Source organism: Pituophis catenifer, unplaced genomic scaffold (genome assembly GCF_029215685.1).
Source record: "Pituophis catenifer annectens isolate HBS135680 unplaced genomic scaffold, rPitCat1.0.hap2 SCAF_1, whole genome shotgun sequence".
In the NCBI taxonomy this organism is placed as follows: domain Eukaryota; kingdom Metazoa; phylum Chordata; class Lepidosauria; order Squamata; family Colubridae; genus Pituophis; species Pituophis catenifer.
The window spans coordinates 276,132,740-276,154,534 of NW_027256881.1; the positions used below are offsets into that span (position 1 = coordinate 276,132,740).

At 38.1% G+C, this 21,795-nt stretch overlaps 1 protein-coding gene and 1 non-coding gene across 3 annotated transcripts in view; both read right to left on the bottom strand.

Annotated features, from left to right (window-relative positions):
- Positions 1 to 608: 608 nt before the first annotated feature.
- Positions 609 to 21,795, bottom strand: part of CKAP5 (cytoskeleton associated protein 5) — a 65,405-nt gene continuing 44,218 nt past the window's right edge. The window contains exons 20-37 of one of the 2 annotated variants that reach the window (XM_070936501.1): positions 20,585 to 20,653; positions 20,147 to 20,272; positions 18,598 to 18,747; positions 17,306 to 17,509; positions 15,572 to 15,707; positions 14,790 to 14,983; positions 12,613 to 12,785; positions 10,735 to 10,908; positions 9,973 to 10,093; positions 8,111 to 8,290; positions 7,287 to 7,474; positions 6,439 to 6,514; positions 5,892 to 6,080; positions 5,671 to 5,808; positions 3,822 to 3,905; positions 2,526 to 2,682; positions 1,883 to 2,037; positions 609 to 1,319 (exon numbers count right to left, since the gene is read on the bottom strand). In XM_070936501.1, coding sequence (XP_070792602.1) covers positions 1,074 to 1,319; positions 1,883 to 2,037; positions 2,526 to 2,682; positions 3,822 to 3,905; positions 5,671 to 5,808; positions 5,892 to 6,080; positions 6,439 to 6,514; positions 7,287 to 7,474; positions 8,111 to 8,290; positions 9,973 to 10,093; positions 10,735 to 10,908; positions 12,613 to 12,785; positions 14,790 to 14,983; positions 15,572 to 15,707; positions 17,306 to 17,509; positions 18,598 to 18,747; positions 20,147 to 20,272; positions 20,585 to 20,653 — 2,760 coding nt within the window. In that variant the 3' untranslated portion in view covers positions 609 to 1,073. The remainder of the gene's footprint in view (positions 1,320 to 1,882; positions 2,038 to 2,525; positions 2,683 to 3,821; positions 3,906 to 5,670; positions 5,809 to 5,891; positions 6,081 to 6,438; positions 6,515 to 7,286; positions 7,475 to 8,110; positions 8,291 to 9,972; positions 10,094 to 10,734; positions 10,909 to 12,612; positions 12,786 to 14,789; positions 14,984 to 15,571; positions 15,708 to 17,305; positions 17,510 to 18,597; positions 18,748 to 20,146; positions 20,273 to 20,584; positions 20,654 to 21,795) is intronic. The other variant, XM_070936506.1, reaches the window with a different exon arrangement.
- Positions 9,778 to 9,890, bottom strand: LOC139309155 (small nucleolar RNA SNORD67). The gene has a single exon (XR_011599813.1). It is a non-coding gene; the product is annotated as a small nucleolar RNA SNORD67 (small nucleolar RNA).

The window sequence follows — 21,795 nt, forward strand, 5'->3', positions numbered from 1 at the left end:
GATAATTTCTCACAACTCTCTAACAATTGTGCTCTGAAGTGGATGGATATTGTGACAAATAGTGTAACCGTTAATGGTCACAATATCCATTCACTTCAAAGCACAATTATTTTGGAAGTAGAGTCCCAAATATCTCAGTCATTATTACAATTTCTGGTGATACATTTAACACAAACTTGCTAGCAGCTTCTGGGATAGGAAGAGAAAATGGATTCACCACAATTATAGTAACATTAAGAAAAACCTAATTATTTGCCCATCTTAAGTACAGAATACTTCCACTATCCTGAGGAAATCTAATATTCAAAAAGGTTTAAAACCAATCCTCAATTAAGATTACAGGAAAAGATTTGGAAGATATTGTCTGAGATGCAAAATGTTCTGGCTTTGGGTCAAGAGTTTTCTGTAAGCACAATATTATTAATATTAAAAAATTCCTTCATCTGGAACACATTTATACATTAGTATCTCAGCTTCTCCTTGTTTTCCCAATGAAAGTTCATTTGCTATAGTGATTCAGACACACACTCACTTAACAAAATGCGGAGTCACAATAGCAATTAGGAACATGGATGAACATTTGCCACCAAGTCACTGCTGCTCCCTCAGAGAGTTAATGCAAACTTTATTTACAAAAAGACACTTAAATTACTTGCTTCATGCCATGCGTCCATACAGAAACAGTTCAAGGATTATGTGGAGAAGTAATTCACAAAATTAAAAATGAATGCAACGAAAAGTTTCTAAGATTTAAGAGAGCTAAGATAAGACAACTTAACAAATAAAACCAAGTTTTGAGAAATTGGACTGAGCAGGAGAATTGTTTACAGCTCTGTACACTAAAACTAATACATGGACTCTCTTCTACGGTCAAGAAATGCTCACAAAGAAGCAAAATATATACAAAGATTTGTGCCACATTGACTTGGATCCTCCTCCAAGATCTGCTGTATTATACACAGAAACCAGTTTGTATACATAAGGCCTGGATGAGGCCACTTAACTATGTAGACTTCTAATTTAGTCAACTAAAGATGGATAGCTCTGCAATAGCCAAACTGTCTCACGCAATTTCACTTGCGACTGCTTTTTATTCTCTCCAGTCTTTTTTTCAAATCATCAATATTGGATGCTGTAGAAGAGGAATTGGTACTTCCAATGCCAGCATGGGTCTGATTGGAGTCCAGATCAATGTGCTGGTATTGTTCCCGTGATTCGCGGAGCTGGGAAAGCTTACTATGGAGCATATCTGTAGAGGAAGCAACAGTGGGGACTGATGGCTTGGACAGTGTGGTGGCCAGTGATGCTCTGTCTTCTTGCTGTGGGGAGAGATATTGAAAACTCATATTCAAAAAATGCTTATCATATTTTTACCAAATCAAGAAGGTTGGCTCTAACAATACTACTATAACTAATCTTCTTAAGAGGAGGTTTACTTAAGTTTTAGAAATGTAAAATATATAGTTAAAATGAAAGGATGCTAAACTTTTACCCTATTCTTTATCTTCACTATGGCCAAAGTCATAAAGAGAATTAACATTTTCTTGCAATGTTTTTTTAAAGCATGGGGTACGCAGCCTTGCTAATTATCTTGATCTGTGCTGATATAATAATTTTAAACTTATGACATACACTGAAAAAAAACCACCAGTAACCAAAAAGAGTGAAATATGGATTTGTGGCATGACTCAGATTTTTTTTTTTTGCAATGGTGCTTAAAGGTTTGTAAACCCTTTTGAATTTTCAATAATTCTGTATAACTGTGAACCTAAAATATTTACCTGTTCTCCATACAAGTCCTAAAACTAGATGAAATGTTAAAAACTAGATAAACAATTAAAACAAATAAGTCAAAAACTTTCTACTTGTTCTACTTAACTACCTTTGCATTGTCAAGGCCACATCGCTGCCTGAGGATTTTTAATCTTTCCAAATAGACAGATGGCCCCACCTCTTCCCCGTTTGAATTTCCGATAGCAGAAGAAACTACATTGGTGGGAGTGGGAATACATGATACCTCCATCTGTGGAGAAACTCCTACAAAATAAAAAAAAATCACAAGCCACAAATGAGTCAAATCTAACTTCAACAAAAGATTGAAATGGGATGTTACCTAGGTTTGTATAGGAGATGACCAGGCTAACACTGAAGGTGGGATCAAATGCATCATCAGTCTTGAATCCCTTTGTGCCCACAAGAGATCTAAGTCCAGCCCATCTTGAATTCCATTGATTCTTATCTACCACCAATTTGCTTTGACTGTTAGTAGTTCAGATTCTTATGAGAGCTTAAGCTTGCAATAAACCACGGGTGTCAAGCTCACGGCATCACCATTTGTAGAGGTTACCTGCATAATGAGAGTATTATGGAATAGCCACTACAATTGCTTAATGTCACACCCGGCCTATACTTTAAGAAAGTTGATATATTACTTCTGAAATTCTCTACCTGTTCTGCTGACCCTGGAAAAATCTGATAGCTTCATCAACACAAGAGCTCTTGGCTGCAAGTTCGTATCAAATTACCTGTGGAAGAAATCCGCCCTTTGCCTTCCCTTTCCATTTCAATCAGCCGGAGACCTCGTTCTACATAGCTCTGGAAGAACTGTGAGGAGTTTTTAAGGAAGGGCTCAATATCTGCATCAGAATATTTCTTTTTATATTCATACAGCTCTGCCAGACCCTGTTTTAAAAACAAAATGCCTCAGCTATTAAAAGTTGTACACATAAAAACAAAAATGAGCTCTGAAGATTTAGGTTCTGAATGTTGTATACTAACGTCAGTTCAATATCATGGCTCCGAGCTGAACGCCCTATTATTTGATCATTAGGATTTCAAATGGTTCTTTCCTGGGCATACTTTAAAATGTCAAAGGTTGATTTAGGTATTTTCTGTTTAAGTTCAACAGGTAGGCTCTAAACCAGGGGTGTCAAACTCAAGGCCTGGGGGCCGGATCTGGCCCGTGGGGTGCTTAGATGTGACCCGTGGGGGCCGCCCTGGAAACAGCAAAGGACCGGCCTGCGGTGTCTCTGCCAGCAAAAACAGAGCTCTGTTTTTGCTGGCAGAGGGTTGCAAGAGGCAGTCACAGATGAAAATGGAGCTCGGGAGCCCATTTTAGCTGACAGAGTGCTTGGGCCACCACAAGTGCCCGACACGAGTGACGTTGAGCTGGCTATGTCCACCCTGGTCACACACATCCCAGCCCCCCAAGATCAAACACAACCCTGATGCAGCCCTCAATGAAATTGAGTTTGACACCTCTGCTATAAATCTTTCCTAAAGGCTAGCCTAGATGCTTATGTGAGGCTGCAAAGCTGTCCCCCCACCTCAAAAAAAAAAAAAAAAAAAACCCTGTGAAACTGATAAAGAGTTATGCAAAATGCTCTATGCAGAGACCACAGCCTACATGAAAGAGAGGCTTAGGTGGTTTATGGCTGGATCTGCACATGCTGGTCCCAGTTATAGGCATTCCAGGTTGGAAAAGATTAGAAGAAAAAATGAAGTCAATAGCAGTGAAAAGAAGGTAAGGGAATGAAAGAGCTGGGATGATTGGGGGGGAAAGGATGGACATTGGGTTATGCTGTGCAAAACAAACACAGCAGTGGCGTGAGATACAACAACAAGAGAAAGGGTATGGCTTGGCCAGGTGTTCAGTGGGGATAGGGGAGAAAAATGTTGAGACTATTATTCTACAAGTCTCATCTGAAAATTTTGCCCAAACCCCAATCAATCAGGTGGGCCAAATCCTGAGCTACTATGTGTTTCTTCCATGTGCAGAAAAAAGACAACTTTTTTTTTTTTGTTCTAGGCATACTTCTTACCTCTTTAGTGTTTTCTTTAGAACCAATTTTTTTAAATATCTCTGCCAAAATATCGTTTACTTTGGCCTTTGGTGACTTTTCATCCTATAAAATGAATTTGGACATTAATTAACAAACCAAATTAAAAATCCAAATAACAACTAAAGAATGCACAAAAACAAATGAAAAAATCTAGAGGAATCAACATTTAAGTAATGGAAGCATCTTTAGAAACAAAGAGACAACACTACGACAGGTAAGCCAGATTTACAAAACATAAATGAGGAGAAAAACTAGGACAGTAAATACCAATTTAAAGAAAACAAATCACTATTCTAGAAAAGAAATCAGACAGCATTATTAACAATACCAAACATAGTGATTTAAGGCTCACTAGGAGCAGTTTATTTATTTATTTATTATTTATTTATTTATTGGTTTGATTTATATGCTGCCCTTCTCCGGAGACTCAGGGCGGCTTACAATGCGTTAAGCAATAGCCTTCATACGTTTGTATATACCTGCTTAGTAGGGCTTTCACCCCCCCCCCCCAAGTGGTGTTCTTTTTTATACAAAGTCAGCTTAGTGCCCCCACAATCCGGGTCCTCATTTTACCTACCTCGGAAGGATGGAAGGCTGAGTCAACCTTGAGCCTGGTGAGATTTGAACTTGCAGTAATTGCAGGCAGCTGGCAGCTAAGTGCTATTTAACAGCGCTTTAGTCTGCTGCTCCACCAAGGCTCCTGACAGTTCTGAATACTGTGATAGAGTTCACAAATATTATCAATACTCTACTATGCACACTACTGTACAAGCAAGCTTAAAATGGCCATGTGTAAATATAGTGGCCTGAAGGCACAAAGTTGAGGAAAAAGGAAAGTGTGTGTCTTCAAATGTTGCCACTTATAGACAAATTATAGCCAGCAAAAGACAAATTTGATATACGCTTTGAGAACTATGAGTGTCAACCAGACCCAGAAATAAACCTTGTAATTGTGATTATCCTAAACACAACACATTTAAGCCATCTCTCTTGAACATCATTTCATGTAAGGTTTCTTTTTTCTTGGCAGGGACAATGACATGGATAGATAGCATCATATACTGTACAGGTAGTCCTCGATGTACGACCACAATTGAGTCCAAAATTTATGTTGCGAAGTGAAACATTTATTAAGTGAATTTGGCCTTATTTTACAACTTTTCGGATCAAAGTTAAGTGAATCACTGCAGTCGTTAAGTTAGTAACACCGTTGTTAAGTGAATCTGGCTTCCCCATTGACTTTGCTTGTAAGAAGGTCGCAAAAAAGTGATCACATGAGCCATCATAAATATGGGTTGGTTGCCAAGCATCCAAATTTTGATGTGATTGTGGGGATGCTGCAACGGCTGTAAGTGTGAAAAACAGCCATAAGTCACTTTTTTCCAGTGCTGTTGTAACTTTGAACAGTCACTAAATTAACTGTTGCAAGTTGAGGACTACCTGTAATTCATCTCATTTAAAAGAAGTCAAAGTGACTATCTGAGTCTTTTCAAGTAAGATCTGTTATAAATGTTATAAATAAATGCATGAAAAAAGAGAAAATTGATTGTTTATAGGAAATAGGCATGTTGCCCATTTGTATACAGCCTGAAACATGCTACTGTGCAAGAGATATTCTGTAGCTAACCAAACGCTTTGCAAAATGCCTTCCTGTGTTTCTTGACATCCTAATCCAGCCACATCAAGGAGCATCTTCAGCCTTCTATGTAATCCAGGCTAGAAGTCCAATACAGTAAAAATGATATAATTCACAACTGCGCAATCAGAAAATTAACCAGGTTTAAAATGATGGTTGTTTTCTTTCTATTTTAAAATACAAAATACTTACAATTCGGGAAGCGCCTTTTTCTGTGCCTTTATCACATTTGCTTCCAGTTTGGTCCAGGGAGTGTTTCATCATTCTGCACAGATGAGCCTCCAATTCAGACTCATTCTTGTTGTCTATCATTGTTAGATGATCTAAAATCTAGAAAGGAACATTATAACTTCAGAGAGAATCTTTTAAATATTCCTGAGAACTATTCACAGGAAAAATCCATTTGGTCTTACCTTAGGTCCCTTCAGTTTGCATAATGTATGAATCAGAGTCTTCAGAGTCCGTATTGGGAATTCACTTTTACACTGCTTTAATTTCTCTTTTGGAAACACCTTCATAAAGATGTGAATGTCCAACATGATTCGGTCCAGGTTGATACTGTTGATGGTTTCAGGGAGAAGTCTTACCATTCTCCATAAGCACTTGGAGACAGGAGAGAAATGTTTACAAACCAAAATCAGTTACTTATGGAACAGTATATCCTAATGTAGAGTCGTCAGTGGCAAACTTGATGTTTTAAAAGCTTAAAATAAATGGTCATGAACAAATATGGTGATTGTCCGCTCAATTATATTGGACATAAAGACACCAACTCTTAATAGAGATTTTTAAACCTTTAGTTTTTATTGTCAGGCTTATCTATTAATAACAGTATGCCACACTAAGTTGTATTCATATTGTAATTTTTTCAATAGAAAAGAATTAGGTCTATAATTATGACAAGTTGGCAATACATATCATTATGCCATTTCAAATTTTAAAACAAACCTAGGTACTCACTTTCATTACAAGTTCTGAGAACTTGGGAGAACTAGCGGTTGCTAATAGACTGTCCTGGAGTAGAACAAGCAGGGCACTAGAAGAATTAAGTGAAGTAACATTATTTATTTGATTTATACGGCTGCCCATCTCACCGTGGTGATTCTGGGTGGCTAACATTTAAATCTCGAATACAAATAACGTAAAATTACTATATATATAATAACAATTGACATAAAAGCAAGTCTGCCACAAAGCAAGCAACAATCTCCCAAGTGTCATCTAAATATAACAACTACAAGAGTCATACATATTTTCACCGAGAATCAGCAAGTACCATGCTGAGGAGTGTAATACTTAGGATTTTACTTGGGAGATTGTTCAAAATACATCAGACTATGAACGTAATACCTATCTGTAATTCATGAAAGCATCCATGACTTTTTCTAAGACTGAACAGTTATTGCAGAGGCCTCCACTGCAATCACACAATTAGAACAGATATGGCTGCTTTAATTAGCTACAACCAGTGTTTATGCTCTAAACCAGGGCTATCAAACTCCCGGCCCATGGGCCGGATGCATCATACACTGGCCACACCCACACCCAGTTTAGTGAAGGGGGGAAAAGTCCCAATACGTCATGTGATGCCGCTGTGACGCGATGAGTTTGACACCCCTGCTCTAGATCATCTCTTCTGAACTGAATTTGAAGCATTGTTCAACTGTATTCAACTGTAATGAGGAACAAAAGTATTTCATCAAGCACATGCTGGAATATTAGTGTTAAGTGTTTTTATAGTATAATCTATACTATAAAAAAATTATACTATATAAAAAAGACTTTTTTCATCTTATCAAGTTATTTACCTCAATATGTTGGTTTGGTCAGATTTCTCTAGAACTTTTACCACCAAGAGGTTGACAGATCTGATAACCTGCTGGCCTTCTTCTAGATCTTCAACTCTTGAATCCAGCATTAATGTAATAAGGCCATGCATCAAATCCTTCAACACTCCTGCAGAAGCCTCCCTTGCCAAGCTTTCAATCTGGAATAACTGTCAAATGAATTTAAGTGTTAGATATAATTCTCTCTTCTGAATAAAACTTAAAAGCTTCAATAACCACTTCAGAGCCCCAATATTAGATTGGTCACTATGGGAAAACAATGTTGCATTTTGCTTGCCTTCTCAGTAAGCCTTGTTTTCAGAAATATATTTAGAAGTGTTGATGAGCGGAAAGAACCTGTGGTGCAGGACTGAAGGGAAGGGGATGCTTTACATGCCAGCCTGAAGAAATTCAGTGGCAAATCACAACACAACAATAAAACACAAGCCGCACCTCTTAAAGGCATGGTTTGTACTTTAAAGAATGTTGATGTCAGATGATTGACACTGCAGTTCAAAACTGCAGCAGACAGGGCTATAAGAAATGCACTTAAGATATTTGGGGAGCAGCATTTACTCATCCCTAAAAATAGCACTTCAAAAATTAAAATGTGTAAAATATCTAGAACAGATTCTACATTAAGGTTGCTTGATATGCAGTATACTTTACTTTTTAGATAAATGTATACCTGTTCTAGAATAAATACATTTTATATTAAAAAAACAAAATAAAAAAATTATACCTGACCAAATTTTGACTGTTTTTTCCCTCATTTTACAGTAGCAAAGGAAATAAGGAACTCTTACTGAAATCATGTTTCCGATGATGCAACTGTACAACTTGACAATCTCATCCTTGTCCAGTTTCTCATCAGCCATATGAGTATTATAAATGAGTCGGAGCTGCATGAATGTAGCTACTAAGAACTGGTCAATGTGGCCAGACATTGCTTCAGCTTTATCCTCTTGTCTTAGAACCTCATCAATCTGTATACAGACATAATAATTATGTTTCTTCATGCAGAAGAGTATTCAAAACAATGGCATGCACTAGATGCAAAAACTATCACCAATCTCTCCTCTTAATTATTACTTTTCCCATTCTACTCTTCTATTTCAATTCTCTAAGAATCCATCACTTCGTTCACAATCTTAGAACATTAGACCAAACATCAGATGTGCAGTGCCAGCCAAGGTTAGTTATTCCTGCATTATCTATTTTAACAATTTCTGCAGCCTTCACACTTCAAAGAACCTGTCTCAAATATGTACATTACTACAAAAATTTAGAATTCATTCCCCACCCTGCTATTGCAATAATTGTTAGCCCTAGGGCAGTGATGGTTAATCTTTTCAGCACTGAATGCCAAAACTGGAGTGTGTGCATGCGCGCCAGAGCACTGGAACACGGAAGAGAGAAGCTGGCTGGTGCACACGTGTGCAGCGGCCAGCTGCTCTTCCGGGTTCTGTCACATCATATGCACTGGGCCAGCAGCACTACATGTGTACTGGCCAGCTGCTCTCTCCCAGGTTCTGGCACGCATGTGTGTGCCGGAACCCGGAAGAGAGCAGCTGGCCGAGCGCATGCGCATGCAGGAACCCGAAAGAGAGGACTCTGCTTCAAGGTTAAGTAGACTGAAATCCAAGTAGTGGAGGAACAGGAATTTGATTTAAAGCCCAGTAAGGTTAAATAAATGTTGTCTTATTAGATAATATGAAGAGTTAAAATATCTTTGCATGCCTTTTGGCATCAAAATGAAAGTCAAGGAATTATTTAGAGGATGACAATGTTCTATGTTCTTGCACTTGAACATAAGAACTTTTTCTTTACAAGTTGTGGTGTTTGCTACCAGTTTGACTGGCTTCAAAAAGGTTTGGATCAATTCATGGAAGTCATGGGGTTTAAAACTTATTAGTCTTGTTGGTAACTCTATAGACCCGTGATAGGTAACCTATAGCACGCGTGCCACAGGTGGCACACAGAGCCATATTGGTGGTCATGCAAGCGTTGCCCTAGCTCAGCTCCGGTGTGTATGCGTGCGCCAGCCAGCTGATTTTCGGGCCTTCTGGACCCACCAGAAGTCAGGAAACAGGCTGTTTCCGGCCTCCAGGGGGCCTCCAGGGGGGTTGGGGAAGGCCGTTTTCACCCTCCCCATGCTCCAAGAAAGCCCCTGGAGCCTGGGGAGGGTGAAAAATGGGCCTACTGGACCCACTGTGCCAAAAGCGGGAGGAGCATGGGTGTGTGTCACGCACGCACATACGGGGCGCACTGAATTATGGGTGTGGGCACGTGCACATGCGACCCCCCCACTTTTGGCACACAACAGCAAAAAGGTTAGCCATCACTGCTGTAGACCATCTGCTGGGAGATGGGCTTCCTTGTGGAGTTGCTGACCACTGTGAGAACAGAATGCTGGACTAGGTAGACCAGAGGTCCACTCCAGGAAGGCATCACTTACGTTCCTTTTGAGAACTGCGAGTCAGATGGCCCCTGTGCACTTAGTTATGTCATCAAGACATATTTCAGAGTGGTGCATGTGTCACCTGACACACAGCTCCACCAAATGTGCAACTCATCACTCTCGCAAATAATTTGTTGATCTGTTAAATAGTAACTGATAATCCTTAGGAGCACTATGTTGCCGCCATCTACAAAGAACACCACTTACCTGTGCAAGAGCTTGGATACTAGTATTTATATCCCCACTGGCTACCTGGGAGATAACAAAGTTGATAGTAGAAGCAGTATTGCTGTGCATGTCATCGAAGTGTGGGGAGACAGCGCGGACCCTGGGTGGAGGAAAGATTTTGCAATTACTGGAAGACAATCCTTTCCACCCTACTTCCAAAATAAAACTTGCAAATTTTGCAGAGAGTCTTCACTTACAGTAATTGAGAAAAACAGAATATGTTATTGAAAACAAGCACATCAGTAGGAAGTACAAATGGCTGCAAATATAGCTAGTAAGTAGTTGCTGCTTGCCTGTGGAATTTTAACATTTTTCCTGTAACACCTGAATAGGGTTTCTTTCATTCTTTTCCTTCCTTGTCAAGTCAGTTCTTCTCCTTGACTCATCTCTATTTTGTTCCTCTCCTTTTTTTCTTCTACCTTTTCCTATCTCTATTCTGTGGGCAGGATACTTTTGTGTGTGTTTTGCACTGCTGTTAGAAGAAAGGAGAGGAACATGTATGTATATATCTCTATCCCTGTATGAGACAGTTGCTGGTATATGCAGATGAGAGAATCAATGTATTTTATAAATGGAATGCTCTATTAAATTTAACTATAGTTACATCAATTAGTATTGACTTCTTTTTGCTCTGACCTTTTCTTTTATGGCCTTGGGTAGAACCTTCATATGTGAGAGAGAATACTATACCTATAATATGCACATCCTGGGTCAAAACAAACAAAATTCCCCCACACTTACTTAGGTTCAGGAATCAAGACTGGCTCAAAGATGTCATCCAGTTTGTGCTGAACAAGTGCTGGCATTTCACATCGCACTGTGCCATTATCATTTTCTATTTCATCTAGATCCAGTTGAAATTCCCGAGGAACTGTATGCATTGCCTCTGAATGGCCACTCAAGTTGCGGGCTTGGCTATAAAAATCAAGCAAGACATTTTCCTTAATATTTCAGGAAGCATGCTGCCTACTCAACAGAAGTGACATTCTGAAATCGTCATAAGCTACAGACAGAAAACATTCTTTCTATATTATCTGGGACTTTGTTGAAGAGAGTCCAACTTTACGTCAAAGAAATCTCCCTGGTTTCTCAACATTCTCTGCAGTTCATAAAGAAATTGGGAAGGCACTCCCATTACCGCTCAGTTTTTGGAGGGCTTAAGGAAGCGAAATAACAAATAATGGCTTGTTATTCCAACATAACAAAATTCATTGCCCCCTAATGATTTATGTTTAAACACAGGAACAAAAACAAAAGAAAACAAAAAAACCCTCCATGCAGCTGGTCTTTGACTTACAACCATAATTGATACCAGAATCTTTTTTTGTTAAGCAAGGCAGTTGCCAAGTGTGCCATACCCAATTTTACAACCTGTTTTTCCACAGTTGTTAGGCAAATCACAGCAGTTGAGAAATGAATCGTGTGGTTGTTAAGTGAATTCAGCTTCTCTCCATTGAATTTTGCTTGTCAGAAGCTGGAAATGGTGATCACATGACCTAGGGATGCTGCAACGTTTGTAAATAAATGCTGGTTCCAAGTGCCCAAATTTTGATCACTTGACTGTGGAGATTTGGTTGTAAGTGCAAGAACTGGTTGTAAGTCACTTTTTTTGGTATTGTTGTAACTCTGAACACACTAAACAAATGGTTGTAGGTCAAGGACTTCCTGTAGTAGTTTGTATAGCCTTTGCATTAACCAAGCAAAGCCAGCCATGACACTAACTATTTGAAATCTGTACTCTCTTCAAAAACTTGTTAGGTTTCCCTTTTCCCTTTACGTCTGGCAGCAAAATATATGCACCACCATAAATGTTAAAGAGAGAACAAGAAAGTATGGTTTCATCCAAATGAATCCAGTTTTTATTCATATATGGAGAAGGAATTATGTTAGGTTGCCTTTCTCAGTGACCACTGTTTCTGAATCCAGAATATTCCCAGCTGAGTTTTATACTTTTCAATTACAACTTGCCATTTGTCTTATTTTGTTAGGGATTTCCTACTAAGCAGAGGATTTTAGAACGGCATAAGGTATAGCAAGAGGCATTCTAGAAGGGGTCCAAGAATCACATATTAAACAGAGATGGGGATCTTCATTTCACATTGGATGATATCCAATGCCACCTGAAGGACGTCTACTTGTGTAGAAGTATCTCCCTTAACTTTTTTACCCGAGAGATGGGAGTTGCCACTCTTTCTCATATCCAACATCAGTTTTTCCTAGAACCCTAAGTTTTAAGAAGCTTTATTATAATGTGTGGAACTTCTTCCAAAGGGTATTTCATAACTAATGATTGGAGGGAAAAACAGAAATCGTATGAGCCCTGCTACCAAGGATTTAGTGGTTAGTACTTACATCCTATAAGTGCGATACATAATTCTGTCCATGGAGAAGCAGTGAAAAAAGGCACAATACCATTTAGAAAGCATTCAAGACATGACAAAACAGATGAACAAAGGTTCAAACATTTTGCTTTGTAGTATTTTTTTTTTTTTGCAATCTGTGTCTCATGCATGCAGCAATGATAAAAACAAAAGACAAACACAAGGCAACAGCAAGGCATGTTTTAGCACACACTGTGAAAACGTTGCACACAGATGGCATTTTCTCCACATAACATACTTGAGTTTGGAAGACATGTCTTCAGCTGCTCCCTTCCGCAATATGTTTGTGCTGGCATTGACATTTTGAACACGCTGGGGTTTTTCATCGACCTGCCTTGATGAAGCAGCATTTGGTCTCTTAGCTGACCGTTTTATTCGTTCCTCCAACATACTCATGTCCTTCTCAGAAAGCTGTACAAGAAGAAAAAGTTTAATGTCATTAAAGATTTGCCTCTAGGAATGCTCCAAAGCGTCATAATTTCTGAAAAAATAATTTACATGCTCTAAACATGAAAATAAGCAAAGGCAGAGTCTCTCATTTATTTATTATTCATCCATTTCTCTCCCCAATAGGTGCAAAAGGTGTAAGCTCTCTCATATGAAAAATAAATTGAGAGAGATTGGAGATACAGCAACTGTATGATGTTACACAGATTCTCTCTAGAGACAATACTATATGTCAGTAAACCAGCATATCCACATTTTTGCAGTTGGGCATCTATCCTCCTTGATTCAGTGTACTGTGACCACTAGGCAAGACAACTTACTATCTAAGTTGTCAATTACCTAATTCAATAGAACAGGGATGGGCAATCCTTTTGTGGCCAAGAGCTAACATTAGCATTTGGTGGCTTGGAGAGAGTTGCAAATTGGAGGGCCCATATCATACAAGTGATGACACTGACACTATGCCTATTTTAGGATTTATACTCAGTTTTTATCTGTCTCTCACTGCAAAATAATGGGAAATCTATTGTCATTTTTCAGCAGACATGTTTGGAGGGTTTCTGGGGACCACCCTTACCTGTATAAAGCAAGAGCAGATTACAATTAAATTTTGCCAGTGGAATACAATTTTTTGTCAGTGTTTGAATGAAACTATGGAGCACTACAAATATTGCTCTCACATATGTTAACCCATTTTGTTGACACAGGACAGCCATGTAGGTAAATTCTGGTTGCTTCTATCATTTTCCTACCCCCCAACCTAGGAAAGCGACTTGAGAAACAGTAAGACCTAAAGCAGCACTTGACTTAATGTACAACTTCCCCAAACGCTAACAACTTGCAAGATTATGAGATTTCATATTCAAGTGCAGAGATGTTATTTAAATTGAATGACATTAATTTGTCATTTTAGATTTTCAAAATGAGAATAGGAAAGAAGTTGTAGGATGTATCAATACATCTTAAAACTCAAAGCATTGAAGATTTAAAAAACAAGATAAAATCATTATTAATACAGCTGTTCTCCAATTTTGCAGGGCCTCTACAGCCTGAAGTTTCATGTAAGACTGACCTTTTTTACTATTTTGATGTTAGAAATTCAGAAATCTGCTCTAAATAATCAATTTAAGTAAAATTAAATTGAAATTTTGACAAAAGCAGTGGTTCTGAAATGTAAGAAAAATAATTCCATGTAAGGTACTATTTTGGAAGTAGGTGGTACTTGATACCACCTGTTTTCTTTACTTCAAAACAGCTTGATAGTCTACTTGAATGTGGATAGTGAAACTCTCAGAAAGATTTTTTATCTTTTTTTAATTCCAACTTTTTGTAATTTGGTACATAACTAATATTTTAAAATTGTTGTAAAGAGACAACAGTTACCTTCTAAGTTCATTAGTCACATCTGTATTTAGAATCAGGTTGATATAAAATAAGTTGCATCAAGTGACCTATTGACCTAATGACTGATCCCTGACAGACATCTCCAGGCTTTCCTTCCCACTTTATCTGGATATGCACAAAATATGTGACTTAGCTTAGTTGCTTTAACGCTTTGAACAGTTTAAAAACTGATTCTCACAAACTGGACTGAAGTGACTAAATAATAGTTCTCTGCAAATGGTTTTTTTTTTTCCTTTTACCAATGTAACTTCCTCCAATTCTTCAGTGACATAATTGTCAAAACTTTTGAACAAGATTTGTGGTAGACAAAGTTCAACTAATTTCCACTGCTATTGCAGATTTAACAATAAATACTTATTTATTTACCATTTCACAATTCATTGACATCAGAATGATTCATTAGCCATCAACTAAATAGTGTGAAGTACAATTTTTATCTGTTCTTGATAATCAATAATCAGTCAGTTGTATAATACAGGTCTGTTGTGACTTTGTACCACTTAACTTGAATCGTCCAATACACCGTAAGGATTTAATTTTTCCTCTTGATTCCTGTTTACTTACATTTCCAATGAGCTTGAACACCTGATCCCCATGCACATTGTAAACAGTAACAATGGTATTAAGTGCAGCATTTCTGACTGTATTGTCCCTGTCACCAATGTGAATTGCAATTTCCTTTAAGGCTTTGCCCGGAGTTGGCTGACATACATTCATGCCATATGATTCAATTAGACATCCCAGCTCTTCCAAGCATTCTAAGGAATAACAAAACAAGATATAAACAAAACCCAAAGGCAACCAAACTTCTTAGTAAAGCGAACTGTTATTATAAACAAGGTAAAAATTCTTTTTGATTAAATCTCCCAAGATGAAACTGGGGACACACACTGCAACGATGTATGAAATATTTGCCCCTTAACCATTCACATTTATTGTCAGTAGCCTGAACAGGCATTAAAAAATTTTTTTATAACATGAACATAATTTTTTTATAATTATATATTTTTAAAAATCATTTCCTTCCTAACTCATTGTTTCCTATGCCACCCCCACTTTAAGGAATTACTACATCTTTGCGGGTATGGCAACTAGGCCATTAAGTAAAAGGCTCATATTGCTCCCTTTGGAAATAATTTTTTAGAGTGGTGGCATATATGAATGTGAACCCCCAATCCCTTACTAGGCTGAAAACAATTACCTATCCCTGCATACACCAATGCATTTGCCTGTATTTCATGCATCCAATGCAGAAAACTGACACACCAGTATTTTAAGTGGGGCTTGCCCATTCCATTATTTTCATTACTGTAATATGCTATTGTGATCTGTACTACATGTCCCACCTGCCCGCTGTTTTGAGTTTTTTGATTTTGTCCCATCCATAATAAATGTGAACATTTTGCTGGCTGGATAAACAAGGCACATCCTGTTCAGAATGGCACGCACATCTCTTCGAATAACATCCTTGGATTCCCCAACCTAAAACCAGAGAAAACATTTGGAGGTTTAGAAAAACTGGAAGCATAATCAATATTCTCTAATATTCTCATTCAAGGCTTTCAGGGAATCATGGGCACGCCTAAATTTTCAGATTATATATTTTTATTCTGAAATTTTAGGTAGTGACAAATACACTGGAGCAAACATGAATGCATTTAACCTTGAGCATAATCACATATTAGAAGATGCTATCCTGCTGTGGATTACTGTTCTCAGTTGCTTTGAGAGTTTTGTAAATTAGAATCTTTGCAAGTACAGCAGCAGAAACAGATACAAAATCTCATGGGTCATTATAGTGAATAAGAGATACATGTTCTCTAATGAATTGAAAAAATTCTGTAAGGTATTTGTTCAGCATTTCTCTGGTGAATTTTTACAGTGATGTTGAAAAAGGTTGCTCTCTCACACACACTGTATCAAGTGTATCATGTATTACAATTAACTTAGTTTTTAAAGATCAGAATTTCTAATGAATGTATTTTTTTTTTTTTGCTAATAGACATAATTCTACTACCATTATGAATGCAAGTATTTTATTTGAAACTGCTCTCATATTTTTTATTAAAATTACAGGTAACAACACCCAGCTCATCTTGGCTGATCTCATAAAATATAAACTTTTTATTGATTTTATTGTAATTTTTCTGATTTTTGTAAGCTGCTCAATCATTCATTTAATAATTTATCAACATCATCAAGACTGGACCCTCTTAATACTCGTGTACAAGTCCACCAGGAAATCTCAGGATTGGAGATAAACTGGGAAGTGGAAAAACATCCCAGAAGACGACAACAATAGACCACTTTTGTATTGTTGCCAATAAAATAAAATGGAGATGTTCCCAAGCAGTTGATCTTAATTTTATCTTACCTTCTATAGTATCTTTTGATTTGAGATCAAAGTTACTTTAAAAAAAAAAAAACGGATGCCAGATATGAAGGCTGGAATACAGTTAATGGGATTCCCTAGGTTATTGACCAGATTCACATTTTTTAAAATCATAGAACATATGAAAGTTCGCTGTCTACCTCTTGCATCCTATTTTTCCGATTTTGCCTAATATAATGTATTGTCTGGCGTTTTAATGATATTGAGTATTATTCTTAGTTCACTGAGCATTGAGTACAACGCTTAGTTCAAAGCATTGTACAATTGAAGCATATTATCACTTACGCTTATTCAGAAATGAGAAGGATCCCGAGGAGAAAGCCAAACTAAGATCTGATGGCAATTTTTTGGGTCCTTTAAGTAAAGGACACAATTTTTTGGGTCCTCAAAAATAAAAACTTTTGAGCAACGTTTTCCATTTCTATTATTTGAAAAAGTATATTTCAAACCTGGTTTTCTTGCTTCTCTTTTCCAAGTAGGGTTTTTCTTTTCTTCTCCAAATACAATATCCTCTAGTTCTATTTGCTAAAGTCATCATTATTTTCAATACTGTCACAGAGGGAGCTCTAATTTCACAATTTGCTTTTTGTTATATTTTGTGAGCAACAATATCTAGGGTTTTTTTTCATTCTACCCACTCTAAGAGGTCAAGACACACCACGTATGCAGCTTTTTAAATTCTAGATACCTTCAAGGTAAGATAGGGAATGAAAGAAGTGGCTTCATTTTCAGTCAGGTGGTATTCTTCTTGGTTCAACATGACAAACAGCAGCTTAAGATACTCCAGAGTTTTCATCAGAACGCTTGTGTTGGTGTCAAAGAACCTCAGAGTGATCCACTTAAGAATCAAATCTAAACAGCTGATAACTCCATCTTTTTCACTCTCCAAGTGCTTGAAAGGAAGAAAAAAAAAAAAAGATCAAGGTGAAGTTTTGCAAAAAAAAAATTTTTTTTCTTTTACAATAAAATAAATAAATAAGAAATTATATTTCAATTAAATGATTATACCATGGCTTTTCTACTAGCAAAGGGACCAAAGATAATTGTTTTGTACCTGCATAATTGCTACTTGCATCAGCTAGTCTGCTATTTAAGTTTGTTTCAAATGCTCATATTCAGTGCCTTGATAGAGGCCAATACTAATTGCACTGTTCTTATGAGAATATTATGCAGGGCTCTAGATTGAATAGTTATTTCCAAAAGTTGCATGCTCCAGGACAGTGATGGCTAGCCTTTTTGCCATCGCGTACCAGGAAAGGGGGGGGGGGGTGCAGGGGAAGGTCGTGTGTGCAAGTGCCCACACTGTTAATTCTATGCGCCGTGCTCTGCGCCCGCAACCCCCCTCCTCTCGCCCTCCCCCCCCGGCACACGATGGCCTGGTAGGCCCATTTTTCTTTCTTACCTGGTTCCAGATCCTCTCTATTTATCTGGGAAGGGCGAAAACAACCTTTTTCACTCCCTCGGAGGCCCTTCAAAGGCCTAAACAGCCCATTTCCAATCTCCCGATGGGACAGGAAGTGATGTTTTTTGCTGTCCCCAGCCTTCAGAGCCTCTCTAGGAGTCTCTGGAGGTGGGGACAGCAAAAACGTCACTTCCTGTCCCACCGGAAGTTGGGAAATGGGCCGTTTCAGGCCTTTGGAGGGCCTCCGAGGAAGTGGGAAAGGCTGTTTTCGCCCTCCGCAGATGCATAGAGAGGATCTGGAGCCAGGTAAGAAAGAAAAACGGGCCTTCCCCATGCCCCCCCCACGGCCCTCCAGAGGCAGGAAACAGCCTGTTTCCCTACTTCTGGTGGGCCCAGAAGGCCCAAAAATCAGCTGGCCGGTGCGCGCATGCATGCCAGTGCTGAGCTGGCATGCCCACTGATATGGCTACGCGTGCCATCTATGGCACACATGCCATAGATTCGCCATCACAGCTCTAGGAAAAGTTATACTAATGCTCTTATTGTTTTATCAACTGCCAGAAGTCAATGCTCCTCACCTCAACCATTACACTAAGTGCTCTGTTGTGGTGTTGAAAATCTGCATGAAACATTTCATCTTGTAACCACTTGGCAACACAGCTAGACATCTGAGTCTTCAATTGCTCAATGTATTCATCACGAGGAGTAGTAAAATTCCATTTCAAAACCTGAGGGAAGAGGGGAACACAGTCTTCTTAAAAATTAAACCTGTAATTTAAACTACTTGTAACTTAAATTTTACTTAAAATAATTAGTCTGTAAATTGTAAGTGGCATGTATATAGATACTATATTTGTGTATAGTTGTTTTCCTTATTTGCTAAGACTACTTTATTGAGCCACAGGTAATTTTTAAGTAATATCGGTCCTCTTAACATAACAAAAGAAATTCATATTTACAGAAAAATATATTTTCCTATATGGATTATTACTTGACTACCAAAGCATTGTGTCTTTGTAACTTTCACTTTTCTCCTTTCACTAAGGTAGTTTGGTTAAACCTCAAGCAAGCACTTTCTACCCATCCCACTTTTGAGACAGTCATGAAGAGGATTGTTGTTGTTGTTTTAGTTGTGAAGTTGTGTCCGACCCATCGTGACAACGTTCCTCTAGACCTTCCTGTCCTTTACCATCCTTTGGAGTCCATTTAAGGTCACTCCTACTGCTTCAGTGACTCCATCCAGCCACCTCATTCTCTGTCATCCCGTTCTTCTTTTGCCCTCAATTGTTCCCAGCATTAGGCTCTTCTCAATTTATTATTTTAAACAAAGGATAATTTATTCTTGTATCTGAATACGAACAAGTCCAGATTATTTAAAAAAATGTGTTAATGCTTCCACCTTGGCCCCTAGTTAACATGAATCAACTAGATCTCTTGTTGGAAATGTGTTTATCTCACAAACATCACCAGGTGAGCTTTCATGGCTGAAGTGGACCTAATCTTGAATCTTTGTATTTTGTATTTTAATACCCCAGAACTGCATTATAACATAGATGCTTTGGTGCATATACATGCAGTCAGTAGTTTGAGGCTTGTTTCTGCCTATTCATTCTGTGCAGTATTTCTCAAACTTAGTGACTTTTAAGTTATGTTGATTTCAACTCCCATAATTCCTCATGCTGGCTAGGGCAATTTTAGTAATCTTCCCATTTTAAAACATACAATAAAATGTTTTTGTTATTGTGGAAACATTCCCTAATACTGAATGAGGAGACACTTCCCCACTGAACTTTTCTAAAAGAATTCACTTGTTTTAAGCACAGTAACTCAGAACAAATTTGGCAGATTTTGTAGACCATGCTTAACAAAAAAGAATGACAGAACAACTACTAATTCTGTATGCTTGTCCACTGAACTGTTAATATTGTTAACTGTTAATAACAACATTAATAACATTGATAATACGTTGGAGCAAAATATGCATTTGTACAATTAAGTGAATAAATAACTAAGTGATCTCCACATGTAATTTTATCTGGAGCTTTCCAGTGTTAAAGTAAATATGGTTTAAAATAGGAATTAATGTCTAATACAGCCCAGAAATCAGACATTGAGCATTTCTCTCACCTTTAATCCTTTCTCATCTTTCATTCTTTGCTCTTTTCCATTTGGGACTAAAATAAAAACTGGGCCAGACCTGTCATCATCATCTTTCAAGTTGGATTTGCTTGGAACCTTTTTCCCTTGTATACCCTAAGAAACAAAACAATAGTAAGTTCATTTCCTCGTAACCAACCTCCTATAATCTAGTTTTAAACCGCTTTCCATTCTGCACCACTGGACTAATCTCATTGAAGTCAACAGGAATGCCTTTATTTAGAACAAATCTATCCCATCAGCATGCAAGCCAAGTATTTCACCTATACAGAAGTTTGTGTTAGAATGTGCACTGAAGACCTCAAGTACCTATTTAGCAGAGTAAAGACAAAGGCCATAACAGTGTTTAGTACAGCAAGTATATAAAAGTCAGTGTACCAGCCACTCTATGTGGTACCCATTTATTACCTGTTTGATAACTTTGTTCTTTGTCAGATTACTATTGCCTTTGGTGAGGCCTGAATTTGCATCAGAATGCTGAAACAAGTCATAAAACACTCTATAGTTAATAGTATTGACCACATAAACACCTTTTAAAAGTTTTTTTTTTACTTCTGCATAAATATGAATATATGAATATGAATACAAGCACTCTGTTCCTTTTTATTGACCATATGTGAAATATTACATATCTAAGATCACTGGCATGTAAATTATACTGAGGAAGGACTGAGTTAGAAGGGACCAGTCAGGCCATCAAATTTCCTTTCAGTGAAGACCAAGAGGCTGAGATTATTTCATTAACCCGATGTCTGCAATATGAAGCTTTTTCATACATTGACACAAAAATCTCTAATGCAGGGGTATCAAACTCAAGGCCTGGAGGCTGGATGTGGCCCCCGGGATGCTTAGATCCAGCCCCCGGGGCCGCCCTGTAAACAGTGAAGGACTGGCCTGCGGTGCCTCTGCCAGTGAAAACAGAGCTCCGTTTTCACTGGCAGAGGATTGCAAGAGGCCATCCCAGCTGAAAACGGAGCTCTGGAGCCCATTTTCGCTGGCAGAGCGCTTGGGCCACCAAAGGCATCCCGACATGAGTGACGTCGAGCTGGCTTTGTCCACCCCGGCCACACCCATCCCAGCCTCAAGGTCAAACACAACCCTGATGCGGCCCTCAATGAAATTGAGCTTGACACCCCTGCTCTAGTGAGTCAAAAGTGAAAAAAAAATGAATAGTATTGCATGAAGCAAAAACTTCTTAAATAAAGCTTTTCTATGAAAGAGAATGAGCTGCAAAATAAAGTTGTGATGCGGTCATTTCATTCTGCCACATAGCTGGTAGTGCTTTTCATAACCAGGGCTCTATCTGATTTTATTTCTGATTGATATGCAATACTGTATCTAGGCTGATATCATCCAGGAAAGCCATCCCACTAAGAACTGCTGTCTAAATCCTGCTCTTCATTTTCTATCATTAGATGATAGAAATGTGAAGGAGATGGACAGTTAAAAAATGTGTTAGGTAGGCAGGATGGATAAGACAGCTAGATAGAGAGACAGATTAGACAGAAAGATAAGACAATTTCCTTTCTCTTTTCCCTCCTTGCCTAGAAGGTCCTTGGCAAATCCTTCTTTGCCAAGTAAAGAGGGGTTGCTTGCCTGTTGGTGGTCCTTGCCACTCA